The sequence below is a fragment of the Ornithodoros turicata genome, chromosome 8 (assembly GCF_037126465.1).
Source record: "Ornithodoros turicata isolate Travis chromosome 8, ASM3712646v1, whole genome shotgun sequence".
NCBI lineage: Eukaryota > Metazoa > Arthropoda > Arachnida > Ixodida > Argasidae > Ornithodoros > Ornithodoros turicata.
In genome coordinates this window covers 4,081,626-4,097,128 of record NC_088208.1, presented here as the reverse complement: position 1 = coordinate 4,097,128, position 15,503 = coordinate 4,081,626, and the positions used below count along the sequence as shown (strand labels likewise).

At 44.0% G+C, this 15,503-nt stretch overlaps 1 protein-coding gene across 1 annotated transcript in view; it reads right to left on the bottom strand.

Annotated features, from left to right (window-relative positions):
- The window catches only part of LOC135366406 (arrestin red cell-like), a 38,923-nt gene extending 23,924 nt beyond the window's left edge, over window positions 1-14,999 (bottom strand). The window contains exons 1-3 of the mRNA XM_064599086.1: window positions 14,822-14,999; window positions 7,858-7,936; window positions 740-770 (exon numbers count right to left, since the gene is read on the bottom strand). Of these exons, the coding sequence (XP_064455156.1) occupies window positions 740-770; window positions 7,858-7,898 (72 nt within the window). The 5' untranslated portion in view covers window positions 7,899-7,936; window positions 14,822-14,999. The remainder of the gene's footprint in view (window positions 1-739; window positions 771-7,857; window positions 7,937-14,821) is intronic.
- Between the last annotated feature and the right edge of the window lie 504 nt (window positions 15,000-15,503).

The following is a 15,503-nucleotide window of genomic DNA, read 5'->3' as shown; positions in this document are numbered from 1 at the left end:
CCGGACTTCGTGGTGATCAGATTAAATGTCAGAGGTAATTGGCGCTTTACATATACAATGTTTCAGTCACGTGGTGTTGGAAAACACTGCAGTGAAATCCAACCCACTCCGGGGGCATGTGCATTCAAGACCAGCGATGCCGAAACTACCTCAAAGGGTCGCTAGCAGTGCACTCATCCACCCCTCCGAAGCAGTGAACTTGCCCGGTTCCGCCTGCCACTAGGCTGTCGTACTGGAGAAAAACTATGCAGCTCGCGTGCTCCGTAAACTTTTGTCGGGACTTGTACATTGCTCCATCATGACAGTCTAATTATGTATGAATCGGCACATGCTGAAGAATTTCTTGTGAACTGTAGCGTACCCAGCTCAGCAACGATAATAACGACTTGTTTACACGCGCGTCAACTTACACCTCTTTTGAACAAACTAGTTCCTCTCGAGACTCTGGCTCGACCGGTTCTGGTTCCCAAGGCAACGACAGAATATTGCTCTTCTCACTGCCCTCTGTTGCACTGAAATGGCACAAGATGACAAAAGCCTAGCTGTCCTCAATTCGCAACTCAAAATGTTCTGTGATCAGGATGACATGGGTGTCTATCAGGCATTTCGACGTGCCCTTTGCTTGGGGAAAGTGAATGCCTTTTTTTGTAGAGCTCAAATGAGGTTGTATGGGTGGCTACATAATGCCACCATCTTATTCTACCCCCCAAAGGTCGAGGGAGAAAAAACTTGTCCATACCTTGCCATTGGGTGAGCTCTTTTTGAACACCCTGTAAACGGATAAAAACAGTGGCAATAAACAAAAATGAAGACACTGGCATAATAAAAATATGCCAAAACATTTGTGCAGCACCTGCCAAGGAAAGGAAAAAAAAAAGAAGAAGAATGGCAGCATAGTGAGGGGGACAAATGGTATCAGGCAGCTGCCATGTGTTGGAACCGCACTTAAGGCAAAACGAGTTTCCACCTATTGTGGTCCGAGTCAGGACAGACCCAATTTCCCCAGTACTCCAAAACCGTACCAAGCACCACAAGCCGAATGTAGGTGTAGTACATAACCTTGCCCTCCTCCCCAAGACCACATTCTTCTACCTGATAAATATGCCTAAGTACGACCTGTTTTTACACAGGATGCAGATAGAGATAGAGTGGCCAGTTTTCACCCTCCCAAGTTGTTGAAAATAATAAAAAGTATAATCATAAAAATTAATAAAAATAGCCTAAGCGATGCTTCGTTATGTGCCATGGCTGTGGCAGGGTGAAGATACGTGCAAGCAAGCGCACTCCTTGGAGGAAACGACAGGTGCCATGTGAAAGGATTGAACATGACAAGAAGGGAATAATTAAATTCCAAATTAATTAATTAAATTAAATCCTAAAAATCGTAGTAAATTTTGTGTGTTTTTTCATTAACTCAGTTAGCTTTATTGAGTACTTCTGTTTTATAATTTTTCTTTTCACTATTATCCTGCATCATATTTCTACTTATTACAGAAAGTTTATGGGTATGAGAATATGTAGCGTAGGCTATGGTGTGTTTGATTCTTGCGCATTATTTATCTTTGCTGTGTACTTCTGCGCCTTAATTATAGTGCTGCCTGGTGTCAGTGCGGCCCCCGGATGCCCTCAAGCCGCTTTGTGGTAGCTTTTTTTCCGTGGCCACCACCATGTTTTGTTAGATGAAAACGAAAACAATAAAAAAAAAGAAGAAAAAAAGAAGAGGCTGAAGTCAGGACGTTTTTCCATGTTGCACAAGCTAACGACAGGCTGCACTGAAAAGAGTGTGAGAGAAGTATCCAGTTTCCAATGACGAACAGTTCCAATTGATACCCAGCTGTGATGCTTTTCAAAAAGTTTGCAGGGTGTGTGATACAGGGGATGATGTTGGTCTCGCAATTATTGCCGAGAGCTTCACGAAAACCATGGTTTATTCACCGCTTGGTGACGGGATAGCGATAGAGCTAGCCTTTCCTTGTCCCTCGTACAATTAATGTACCCTTTCTACAGTGCCATATTCTGGGATGGGCAAAGCATCGCATTTGCTCGCATAATTTATGTGCTACTTAAGCTTTAAAGCGTAGCGTCGCAGACCGGGCACTTTAATTATGAGAGGGAAATCCTCGTTTGCTGTACAGTGCATTGGCTGTAGCGGTGAAGTAGTGCAGGCAGCAGTGCTAAAGCCAGGGTTAGTAAAATACGCTGGAAAAAAGCACAATGTTTGGGTGGCCAAGTCAGGTTGCATTGATCATGCCAATGCATTCATCATGGGAGCAAATACGGTGTACTAATTATGCCAGCGAACAGACAATTATTGTGCATCCACTAATGAGCACTGACTGTAGGTATGCTCATGTGATACCGAGAAAATGCATTGACTTTTGTGCTTAAAACATAGTACACTTTATGAAGTGCTGCAAACGAGCATGTTTTCTGTTACCCTCGGATGAGAGAAGGTGTAAATATGCACAGCGCTCCTCACAAAACACACCGGTGTTTCTTGTGCCATGCGTGATTTGTCTCAACACATTCCAGATGTCCCACGCTACATCGGAAATGTGCAATTACACAAGTATGGAGCAATAACTTGGACTTGGACTTCATACCCTGAAGTACAGCCAAAAAACTCGAATAAAGGTTGAAAAAGAAAAGAAATTGAAGCAAGTAAAGCAAAGTTACTGCAAAGCAAGAAAGGTGGGAACTGAGAAAAAAGATGACATCAATCGAACTGTAGCAACTATTTTACGAACGCTGTTTGTAAAGACCTATGTAAACAGTCCCTCAAAGCATTTAAAACCAGAGTGGCTAACTGCTTCTCAACGAGTCCAGAGTAGTTGTAAAGCCAGTAGTAATAACCCACGTTTCTCTAAATTCCTGGATCCTGGAAACAATTACCTGATTCTGGATCCAAACACAAGATATCATGTTACAGTGAACGAAAGGGATAATCCGAAAATGACACCCTCGTTCCAACCTAGAAGACATCGATATAGCCACATAAAAGTGCAAGGATTTTCCCAACATGGGCTACCTTTCCATGTAGTCTGCGGCAAACAACGGGAGGCAATAATTTAGGGGTTTTCCCCGAGGGGGCTAAGTAGAATTAATGTTTATGGTTGCGTGCTGCCCTCTCTTTCCAACCTCCGGTCTGGGGATGAAATATAAAGCTCCTAATAGTGCACTTTCGGGGATCGAGAGACAATGCCAAGGGCTCGGGAGTCACATAAGAGATTCTTGTCGGGACATTCAGCTTTCTTGAATCGGTATGAAGTGGTTAGCGTAAGCAGGGACACCGGAGGTTTGCTCTCGGAGTGGCAGGCGTTCGTAGTGGTCACTAATGAGCAGGGTTGAAAAAAAAAAAACGGATATTTTTAAAAAGATCCTCTCCGGTGGGCTTTTTTGGATAAAACCCGGATATTTTTGGAGAATATATACAAGGCTAGAAATGTGACACAGAGTAAAAACAAATGTGCTTTGCTGTTCTTGATTTCGGGTGACCTCTCATAGTTTTTGTTTACGGAACTGCCTGTCCCAGCAACATTGTATCAGTCTTTATTGTTTTGCAAAAAGTGGTTGAATGCGTGGTTGAATGGTGTGGATCCTACACGCAGGGCCGGCAATGGGGGGGAGTAAGGTGACTGCCTTAGGCCCCGCGCACGAAGCCCTCAACCAGGGATTACTGTTTTTTAAATATCAAGTATGCACTTAATCGTGTGAAACAGGCCCCGCGATGTGCCTTCGTCTCAGGCCCTGCACACCCCTAGCACCGGCCCTGCCTACACGCCTGGATTAGCTGTCGTGTTTCGGCGCACTTCAGTTACAGTGCCTCCAGGAAGCGGAAGAAAGTCCCCGAATGGACCCTGAATGGACAAAGTAGAAGAAAACTGGAAAAAGTTAAATCTGAAAAGTTATAAATTAAAAAAAAGTTAAGTGAAAAGCAACAAAGTTAAAAAAGTTGAAAGCTAATTTCGCGCGTTCCTTGGCTTTTGCAAACAGCCAACACTACAAGAAAATAAACCGGGAGTTTTCCGTGTGACGTTGAATTAAGATTGTCTTTCACGTCACATCTGGAGAAAATCTCTAAAAAAATCCGGATAAAATTCTGTGGATAAAATCCAAAAAAATCCACTGGATAAAATCCACGTGGATTAAATCCAAACCACCCTGCTAATGAGACTGATCGTATCCACGACGACGATGATGGCAGGGTGTCTGCCAAATTCACGTTTTTCTCCTTCGTCAGCGCGCATGCATAGGAGCTTGGCCTCCTCGCCCACAGTCTCTTGTGTTAAGAGCCGCGATCCCAATGAACTGTGTAGCTTTCGGCTGCACAAAATCGTCATGGTAGAAGCGATGCCATGACGTTACGTAGGTTTCCTTCAGCCGCACACTTTATCCTGCGCGAAGAGAAGCTTGGATACAAACAGTGAAACCAGTGGGAGCCGAATGATCATTTCCGGGTTTGCCGGCAGCGCTTTGTATCCGGTAGGTCAAAGCTAATATTTTTGTACAGCTCACGTAAAGCTGAATAATACCGCTGGAAAAAAATATGGACTAGTTCCCGAGCGCGGCTACAGCAACCCTCGAGGATACGAGGAAATCTTAGTTGAACAAAATTATTCTGTTAGGTTAACGCAAGGATTTTGTTCGTTTAACATTACCCCAGTGCCCCCAGTGTGGCTGTTATCGCTCTCGGAAATGAGACTGAATTTTTCCCAGTGTTATCATTAACGTCTATGGGAGCTGTACCATAAAACCGATGATGAAAACTCCTGTATGCGGAATGCTCCTTGGTAAGTATCGAATGAATTTTCAGGAGCCCTGAACGACGACGAGACTCGTCAACGACTATGTGCACCATGGGAGGTTGCTTCGAAGCTCTCGGAAGGCTCAAGCTTTTTTTCTTTTTTACAAAATGTGAACAGAGGGTACACGGATGCAAATGAATTTGTTACCCCACTACGCGTGTGCAATATGCACCGATGCTTTCGCCGGTTCCTTCCAAATCCAGCCAGGCCATCACAGTGTAGGAGCCTTTCTTCATTCATGGGAGACATATTACATGGATCAGACACATTAGGGACCCATCTAATGTCCGATGGAGCATCACGTGAGCCTTCCTGTTAAAAGCTTGAGCCCTTGCTGGCCAACAGAAGGTGGCACCGCCTGGAGGCATGTTGCTTTGCTGCTTACGGAAGGGCACGCCGATATATTTCTTTCTCACTTGTTCAGCCGAAACAGAAATGGAATTCCGTCTTCCTCTATCATCGCAGGAGGTAACAAACAAGGGTAGAATTAACCGCAGGAAACTGGGAAGTTCAAATCAAACCACGATCGTGTATCAAGCAGAAAGAAGCGAACAGCGGAACCGTGGAATTTTCATACCAGATACTCTCAAGCCGAGACTCTGTGCAATGCGATAGAGGGCGCTTCCCCACGAGGAAAGAGGTACCTGCCCAAATCTGGGGATACAGTCCTTTATGGAGACACGCCAGAGGGGAGTCGGGAGACTGGCACTAGCAGCACATGGAAATACACTGAATGGGGGGTCATGGGAGATATGGGATGGTCCTTCTGTGGGGGACGAGAGGCTAAAAGTAAGATCAGGTACGAGGCGCGTCTGAGAAAATTTGATGAAAAGATGTGGGCCAAGAAGGTACTGTCACGTACATGCTTAAACAGGCATTAAAATGCAAAAAACAAGTTGCTCTCAAATGAAAGTTTGTGTTTCAATTATTGGAATTCAAACAAAATTAGCTCACACAATGCCATTTAAAAGAAGAACACAATGAAAACAGAACTGTCTTTGAAGGCAACGAATTGGATCCCCAGGAAGCGAAGATTGGCGGCATCCAATGAGACAGCAGGAGAAGCGCGCGCATGCCTATCGTGGGCATGTGGATTTGGAATGGATCCGATCGTAGTGTTCCGTATATGCGCGGCATGATTGCGCACTGCTGTATTTTTTAATACCGGTTCACTGACTTGTAGTCCACGACAGTTCTCGTGAATGTTCCACTGACAGCGTTTATTTTCACACCCTTCGGAGAGTGACGCCAGTCTGCTTCGCAACGCGCACAATTTTTTTTCACCGGGACTGCTGCATGGCACAGCACACGCAGTATGGACTAAAAACACCGATGCATGAGCTGAAACGTCGTTCTCTGCTTAGTATCGAAGCAAGAAAGAGCCCGGTATAATTTTGATTGTAGCTTCGTAATGGAATCAAAGTTTTGAATTATGATAACAAGTACGAAATTAACATAGCGTGTAACGTAATTTGAAGTGAACTTGTTTGTGCATTTTAGTGCCCCTTTAAACAGCGTCGATATGAAATGGCGGAAACGAACTAGGCATCTCTCTGCTAAATACTTAACTTGAGACGAGGAAAGTAACAAGAAAAACATAAGGATGAGGGTGAGGAAATCAGAAACTAGACAGTGGACAAGTAAAATGCAGGTGAAACCTGCTTGGGTACACTTTAACTTCGGGACTCGGGGTACGATGGGAACATAAAAAGGAAATACAGTCACAGGAAATTTTCCATAACACTACAGTAAGCGCATTGCTGTTTGAGGCAAGGACAGGTATGTTACAAACGAAAACTCATGTTGCAAAATGTATAGATATCACGGGTAAAACATGCAGTATATGTGAACAAGAGGAGACTGCGGAGCACGTCGTATTGGCACGCAAAGGTATAGGGCCGATGCAGGGTGATGTGACCTCATGGGAAGCACTGAGTTTCCCTAAATGACAGGGATGCAGTGACCTTTAAAACAGTACAAAATACAGAAACGTGTCAATTCTAGGCCTAGGTGACGTCCGTTCCAAACGGAAAAGCCACAGTATCCATTCATCTAGAGGTCTATTGCAGTCTCCAAATTCCCTGACTTTTCTAGGTTTGCACTAACTATTTCAAGCGAATTCCCTGACCAAAACAAAAGGGAACTTCATGAGTGCTGCTACATTTTGATACAGATCTTTCACAATAAACAGTTTGTTTATAGAGTATTATTGAGGCTGCCCACATCTTCCGCATCTGAGCCTGTTGTATTGACGAAATGCTAATCGCGAAAACATTGCGTGGCCGTTCAACCACCGATCAGCACTCGTCGGCACGGCGCTTGTCGGAGGTTTTCCCTGACTTCAGCTGCTTTTTTACAAATTCCCTGACTTTTCCAATCTTGTCAAAATTCCCTGATAATTTCCAGTTTTCAAGGTTTGCTAGACTGGTATACAGCCTGGATGGGTATCACGGTGGCAATGTCATCCCACTACAGCACAAGTGCTGCCAGAACTTTACGAGCGCGTGAATCTACGTCAACCAGAGGGACGTTAAGTACAACAGAGGCCCGTCCCCACCGAGCTGCGAGTCCCCACCGAGCCGAGAGGCCCGTCCCCACCTCTGAAACGCCGCCAACGTGTGCCGTGCCCCTGTTCCCGCTGTTCCCTGTTCTTGCGATGCGTCCGCAACGCATCTGACGGCCGGGGGACCCCTGTAGCGGACGACGACAACGACGACAACGATGGCCACGCGCGTGGAGCACCGGCTTCAGTTCCACCGGCGCGGCCATGGAGACAGGCCACCGTCACCGCCTCTGCGTGGCATACCATCATCGCCGGTCGGGGCTCATGTAGAGGAAGACCACCGTCCTCTACACCGTCCATATTTTCATTGGCTCGCGTTGCCTGGCATCGCTTTGCCTAAAACTCGCTGGGCCCCACACGTTTGCGAACCATCCGCTGCTTCTAAGAGGCTATGTGTAGGTTCACAGGTAGACATATTTGTTGTCAGATGCATACCAGCATTAAGACTTAAGATGCAGATTATAATAAGCCAAATGAAATCTGACTTACCGAGTGCCCGGCCGTTTACTAGAATCATCCGCACCTTCCATGGTAGTTTACACAGGTGCAGTGCTGCCAAGTTGTAAGCCTAGAAACGAGGTAAAATGTTAAAGATATTTCCCAGATGCGAGTTTGACACTCATCCCAAAAGATCCCAAACATATGTTGGTGCTATGAAACAACAAATCCATGTCCTAAAGGAAGAAACTTCTACGGGGAAGAGTGTACGACACCCTTCCGTTCAGCGCTCTTCCAAAAACCGTTACTGCTCAAAAAGAGATGCAATAAATTGTCATGGAGCAAAATTTTGTTTTCGTGCTTTCACAATCCTCGTACGTATGTACGTATACAGGGTGTTTCACCTAAAGTTATAAAAAATTCTAACTGGCGATGTACTCGCCGGAGGATTGTGGGACATTCGGCAATTACCTTCTGGGAACTTTTGCCGACATTTACGAAGGCTTTGGACAATTTTTAATTGAGAAATTTTTTTTTCAATTGAACTTTGAAAATTGCCTACCAAACCTCACTTTTTTTTTTTCACAGAAATGTGAAGTCATCCACGGAGAACCCAGACCCAACAAAAGCTATGCACAGTATCGCAACAGAAATGGTCGGAAAAAAATTTTTAAAAATTACGCTTTAGCCCCGCCTCCTTGATTGTCGCAAAGAAGAGCGCAGGGAAGGTGCAGTAAGAGGAGGAAGTGTTACCGCCTCTTGTTTCACCTTTCCTTCCCCCGTTTTGACCTTGACCCTGCTTTGACCCTGATGCTGGTGGCAACTGTGTTATCACAAAGAAGGAAAAACAAATGAAGGCAGGGACACTTCCTCTTCTAGACGCACATTTCGTGCCCACTTCTTTGCGAAAATCAGGCAGGCGGCGTTAAAGCCAAATTTTTTACACCATTTTCTTTTACTATTTCTGTTGCGATACTGTGCATAGTTTGTGTTAGGTCGGCGCTTATCCGTGGAAGACTTCATATTTCTGTAAAAGAAAAGCGAGGTTCTCTTTGAAATTTTCGAAGTTCAATTGAAAACAAATAAATTTCTCTCAATTAAAAATTGTCCAGATCCTTCCTCAATGGTGGCAAAATTTTCCACAAGGTAATTGCCGAAAGTGCCACAATCCTCCGTCGAGTACGTCACCAGTTAGAATTTTTTATCACGTTAGGTGCAACACCCTGTATAACTAGAACCAGCCGAGGCAAGCTCCCTCTCGTCTCGTAGATGTTGGCCTGCATCATGTTCGAATTAATGAGTGACTGACTCATAAAACATGAAAGAATGAGTGTGTTTGCCTGTCCACCCCTAGGCACTTGAGGCACTATAGCTCAGGCTAGAGCCATGCCCATGTGGTGTAATCGGTGACGCCCCGGAACAGAAATCAAGATCCTCATCATCTTTGAGTCCTGGTGTCAGCCCATACTGGATTTTTTTTTTCTCAGTTATTTAAATTCCTCATAATGTTTTCATACCCTTACTAAGAAAGCTGAACTTAACACAAAACTTAACACCAGGAGTGACTGCGGGTTGCAAAGCGCCCTCAACTCATACTTGGAAGCACCTTTATATGTTTTGCCCTCATACGTTGCACCCTGATACATTGCACCCAGACACGCTGCACCCCGACACGTTGCAACCTCAATACATTGCAAGTCTGAAATTGCAGGGTCTGAGATGCACCCTGATACACCCATCAAGTACTTGGTTAATGTGAGTTCAGCACACCCACGATATCTGTATCTACTTTGCAGTTAGTTACATATGCTCAGAATACTTCATCAAAGTCACGGACACAAAATCTGAAGGTCTGAATATAAGTTTCATTCGACATGGCAAAGTGCAGTATCATAAATTATGCCCTTCTACCTGACTTGCTTTTCACAGCCCTTCCACAATTTTTCTGCGTTTCGTACAGGGCGTGACGCCGTAATTTTATTACGTGATCCCCCGCACTTCACAACTCCGTAATGGTCTTTTATGGACCATATAGGGCTATAAGAACGTTGCCAGGGAGCAAATTAGCGGCTTCTATGGCGCACGCTGGAAGCAGGGTACCGATGAAGCAATCGGGTTTGCTGACGTACTGAAGCCGAATGTTGTTAGCAGTATGTAAAGCTGGTAGAAAATGTGCCTCTAGTTATAAGTAGTCGTCTGTACTTTCTCGCTTTACTGTAATAACTATCACAGCAGCAAGAAAAATGCTTTGTAACGTCAATTTATTCCACAACCTCAAATATCTCTTTTTGACAGCTATATTTTATATACTAATTGTACCGATCAATTGCAATGTTATCATCCATCATCATGTTATCATGTTATCCATATTTTCGCCTCCACAGCCTCGATTCTGAGTACACCAAACCTACTCAAGACAGGCTACCTTAGCACCAGTACACAATGCAGGATATGCTGCACCGCTTCTGAATGTATATTTTGCAAAAGGTTTTCTTATTGAAGCCAAATTTTAAACTTGAAAATCTTGATAACAAGCGTTAATCCTAGCTCCCTGTGCAAACACAAGGCTTGAGGAAAGTTTGTACGTGGGAACTCGGCTCTTGAAGCCTTTTCTGAATATTGGCATTTAGCCAGGCATAGAGCCCTGGACCGGTAATCCAGAAGATGTGGGCTCGATCCCTACAGCTGGCTAACCTTTTCAGTGACTTTCACCTTTCATCATTGGCATTTAATTTTAACGTAACCTCTTGATGCCAATAAAATTAGTAATGTAAGAAAATATTTGCAAAGTACTCAATGAGAGTATTTTGGCACTGCATTAGGCCTTACATGAAAGTGTCTATGTATGGTGTGTTCAAGCTAATGTTTAGCTGGGATTTGAAACAGAAGAAGGAGCACCCTACGCGAATGTTGTTAGTAGTTACGTATGTAGTCACAAGTACTTTTCTCACTACGAGTGATTAATTAATTAATCATCAATAAATTAATTATCTAACTTTTAAAATACTGGTTTAAGAGCAAAAGTGTCAAATGGAAACACCCGACCAAAGTATTTCCAACATGGTGCACTCTGTGGTTTTTTTGTTTTTTGTTTTTCTTCTTTACCTGCCACAAAATAAAGTCTACAACATGCTAAAAAGTACAACAGTGACAGGGGCAGAATATCTCCTCCGGCTACGAAACACCCAGATCATCATCATCATCAAAATAAGGTTGTTGTTGTTTTACCAGCAAACAACGCGCACTGCAATCTCAGCGCTCAACTGGTGTGTTGTCACGCCGCACTGTTTTTCTTATTTGTAATCACAACACGTGTGAGCGAAACAAACACGATTAGACACATGCTTCACTGCAAGTGACAGCCAGAATTACAGTATCAATAAACAATCACTTTTTCTTATGAGTGCTAGTTGACGTACATTGTCACTATAATCAGTTAGTCTCAAAAGTAGCTGTCCAACGAAGCGTTTGGTTCATGAATGCGAAGAAGGAAATTTTGTATAAACCAGGAAACAAACGATTTGCCAATTCAATTAACATTTCATTAGGTTGTCGGTCAATTGCAATTGTAAAAACAGTGAAAATACTCGAAGTATTATTTTCAGAAATATTATCACGCGATGCTGATATACACTATCTTAAAGGGGGAACTCTCCAGAACCACTGGTATCCAAGCAGATACAGGTATCTTTTCCCAAAGTGTGTAAAAATCGCTATCTACAATTTGTTAATAGTGTCAAGTCTCAGTTATTGACACCTTGCGTGGGGCACCATTTCATTTCTTCAACAAAAATGAGCCATTCAATTTACAGCAGGTGTATCCTTCAACTCTCATACTGCTAACATATTTAGGAATCTTCAGATTACTAAAGTACAGAACTTCTACAGGTATCTTGTTCTTAAGTCATATCCCTCTGCACTGATACATAATAACCTAATAATAATAGCATGGTCTATAATAACCTACGAGTCTCTAGGTCATTGTACTGCTAGCTGCAGCTGAATTGGGTGCTTGTTGGGCTCTTGTCAAGCAGCATTTGTGCTGCTTTTTGGCCGCTGCTGCCAATGTTACATCGTTTTGTAGCACGAATAAAGACAAAATAAATTAAATTAAACAAAATGAAACAGTTTCTGGGGAACAAGTTAATTCTGCATTTAAACTGCGCATTTACATAATGCAAAAAAAATGTATATATCAAGTTAGATTCCCCTCGGATATAAACGTAAAGAACAACATAGCATGCATGCGCCTGTATATGGGAAGAGCGAACGTTCTCTGTTTGCTTTCTTGATGCAATCACCGTGCTTGTTTACGCAGCGAGGTCTTTAGACGCTTAACGTTCTGCACATGAGAGTCACAACACACAGGTATCTCACAGGTCAGAAAAAAACATTCCACATTATGGGCACACATGCAGAACGGGCAAAGAGAAAGCCATAAGGAAACCCTGGCCTATAGAGAGGCTGGCACTGCTGATTCAACATATGGGTCAATTTATTGAGCTCACACACCCTGACAGAGCTCTGAATGGGATGGCCCATGAATATGCATAACAGGCTAGACTTCCGATCTGTCAGACACTCAGACCTTGCACGTTCAGGAAAAAAATATATATATATGTATACAGTCAACCCTCGATTTATGAACCTTCGATTTATGAATTCCCTCATTTTATGAACACGAGAACGAGGAACCAAACTTTTTACATGCATTTTCCCCTCGTTTTATGAATCTCGATATTCGAATAATGAATGGAATTTCTGGGAACCAACTCGGAGTTGTCCAGCGTTTTTGCTCCCAATTTATGAACAAATCGTTCCGAGGTCCACAGAAACCTTCAAAGGAATTATTCTGTGGTCTTATGAATGACACCGGAACGGACAAAACGTTTTCCAGGTATCGCAGCCTCGGTTCTTAACCCCTGGAAACCCGAACAACAACCGGGTTTTCCAGGGTCGCACAAGGGGCGACCAAGTATTCCTGACCTCAATTCTTCAATAAGGTGGCCGCTGTCACCCGGAGATAAATAAACGGAGGTTAAAAATCCCGGAGGAAATCCGAGACCAGTCGAGTGCGAATGTGCTGACATCTCTACTTTCTAGGGTTGAGACAGCGCAAGGCATGGTGCAAAGAAAAATTAAACAATTTAGTATTGAATAATAAACAGTGTGTGAATGCGCTAACAGTACCATACATGGTTGAAAGCAAAATTACACAATATATTGCATTATAAACACAATCCCAACATGGAAATACTGTTCCATTTGCTGGATAGTGATCACTTAACGGAATTTTCGATTTATGAATCCCTCGATTTATGAACGATATTTTGGGGAACCGAGGGTGTTCATAAATCAAGGGTTGACTGTATGTATATATTCTTCACAGCGCCACAATCAAACATGTCCCACAGAGGAGCACTTCTGCTCAGTGTCATTGTATAGAAGACTCAGTATGCTGCAAATTATATGACAGAATTCAAAATATGAAAGATATCCAAGCACATGCCACAGATTAATATTCTATAGCACACTTTAAAAAAAAGAAAAGACAGTGACAGAAAAACAAGCTATGGGAACGGATTGCCTGTGTCCCATTTTAAGATGCCGAATATCCCATACATTTCAGACGCAACTCCCCAGACCTTGTCCGACATTTTCACCAAATATTGTCAATGTAAAGGTGGGTGCTCATTCCTAAGAGAATGCACGTGGGGGGTTTGTCGACGAAATTAAGAGAAACGCATCTGTTCATGAAGCGAGTTCTCTGCTCATGTCAAAGAATAGAAAAGTTGCTTACACCAAAAAGGCTTCCTGTTTCGCAGCACAAAACAGGAATACAGGTTTTGGCATTCATCTAACCACAATAATCCAAATTACAACCAACATCATACGTTGAATTGGAGACAAATATACCTTCTGTTTAGAAAGAGGCGCAATTTTACGGGTGCATGCTCGCAGCAGGACTTTGAGTCATTTCGATATTACTTTGTGAACCAATCGCCGTGATACCTCCCTCTACACTTTCAACACAGAGACTACGTGCTGAATTCTTTCTTTTTTTTTTCTTCTTTGAACTATTAAGTTGTCCAAGGGGGAATCAGCTCATGTGGACGTTTTCTGACACCACACTGAGAAGTCATCCGACAGACAGCGTTTGCGAACTGCAGATGGATGTCCTCGGCCAGAGAAAAAAGTATTTTCTTAGGTGTTCAACGAGTCACGAGTGAGCTGCCAAGGACACTACAACACTGACGTCTGAAGTCACGCGAACGCGATGAGAAATAAGATGGCAAATTGTAAACAGGATATCCGCATTGAGCATTGTTTGCGGCCCAAGACACATGGAAGAACCAGAGCTTTCGTACTGCGGGCTTTCGTTATTAAAAGTAAACAGACAGCGTCTGCCAGATCATCGAACACGTTTCGCTCAGATTTGGTGAAACGTGATTTCACGCGCTAACATTGCTCATTTTATGCACACAGAACAAGACACGAGACAAGGGGGAATGTTCCGCACCGTGATATGGGAGAGGTTTACGTTTTGAGTAACAAGCGAAAGCAGCCGCTGTCACAGGCGATTGATCGCCGAATACAAACACACCCGCACGCAGTCGGCCGCTCGCAAACGCTCCTTTCAGCACCTTAGCCGTCTGCCAAGTCTTGATATGGTGCAGCTGTCTATACAGCTGGCTTTTCCATTCAAAGCTGACCCTCCCGAAATGTGTGGGCGACTCGGCATTCGTGCCTCCGAGAAAACCGTCGCCTCCCACCAGTCTGTTTATTCGAGACTCCACCACTGCCGTTGTGCGCTACGTAGGTGCGAAATGTTACATCGCTGAGGGACGTCCCGCACGCTTTCTTTACATAACGGCGCGAACAACGTCACGGACTTAATAAAATTCCCGGTGCATGCAATTGCACGCGATCAAATTGTCGTAATGGCGGAGAACTGTGCAGAGACAACTGCACGTATAGTGTGCGTGTGAACAGGTATTCAAACGAATGGTCTCACCTTTCTCTAGTGCGACGGTTTAGGTATCATTGTGACTGGAGTCAAAGGGAAGAGGACGGCAAATCCCTTCCCCGAGAGATTTGTGTATACAGCAGCCAAACTTCACCAAGGCTACCTGCGGAGGATATGCGTGCGATCTTCCGGCAAGTTCCGGGCTCCGGCGCTCGCAGCACCATACTGCGGCGCAGGCAGGCGCTCCTTACGAGCGGAAAATGTGAACATGCGAATATGATATGTAGCCGAAAACCAGCAAACAGGCTAGGCTGGATGCATGGACGACGTACAGCACCAGAAATGTGGGGACACAGCAGTTAGCAAGAAGAATGGAGATGGCACGGTAAACGTATCAGTCTGGTCGGGCGCGTGGCGTGACAGCTAGCTGGGTCGTATTCCACGGCATAGCGCATCTCTTTTCCCTAGGTTGTTTGAAAAGCGTGGAAACCCTGTTGTTGAATCCCTGGAGACCGATTGTGGTCCCCAATGAGGTCCAACATTCATGGCTTTGTGACCCACTAGAGTTAGTTGAGACCCCATAGAAACATATTGGGGTCTGCCGAGGCATCACATATATAACATCATACATGCTATGTGGGACCCATCTCATACAAGGATCATATTGGATTCTGTGATTTTTTTAATAGGGTAATTATTTCGAAACTTTACGGCCAGCTGCTCCGGCCCC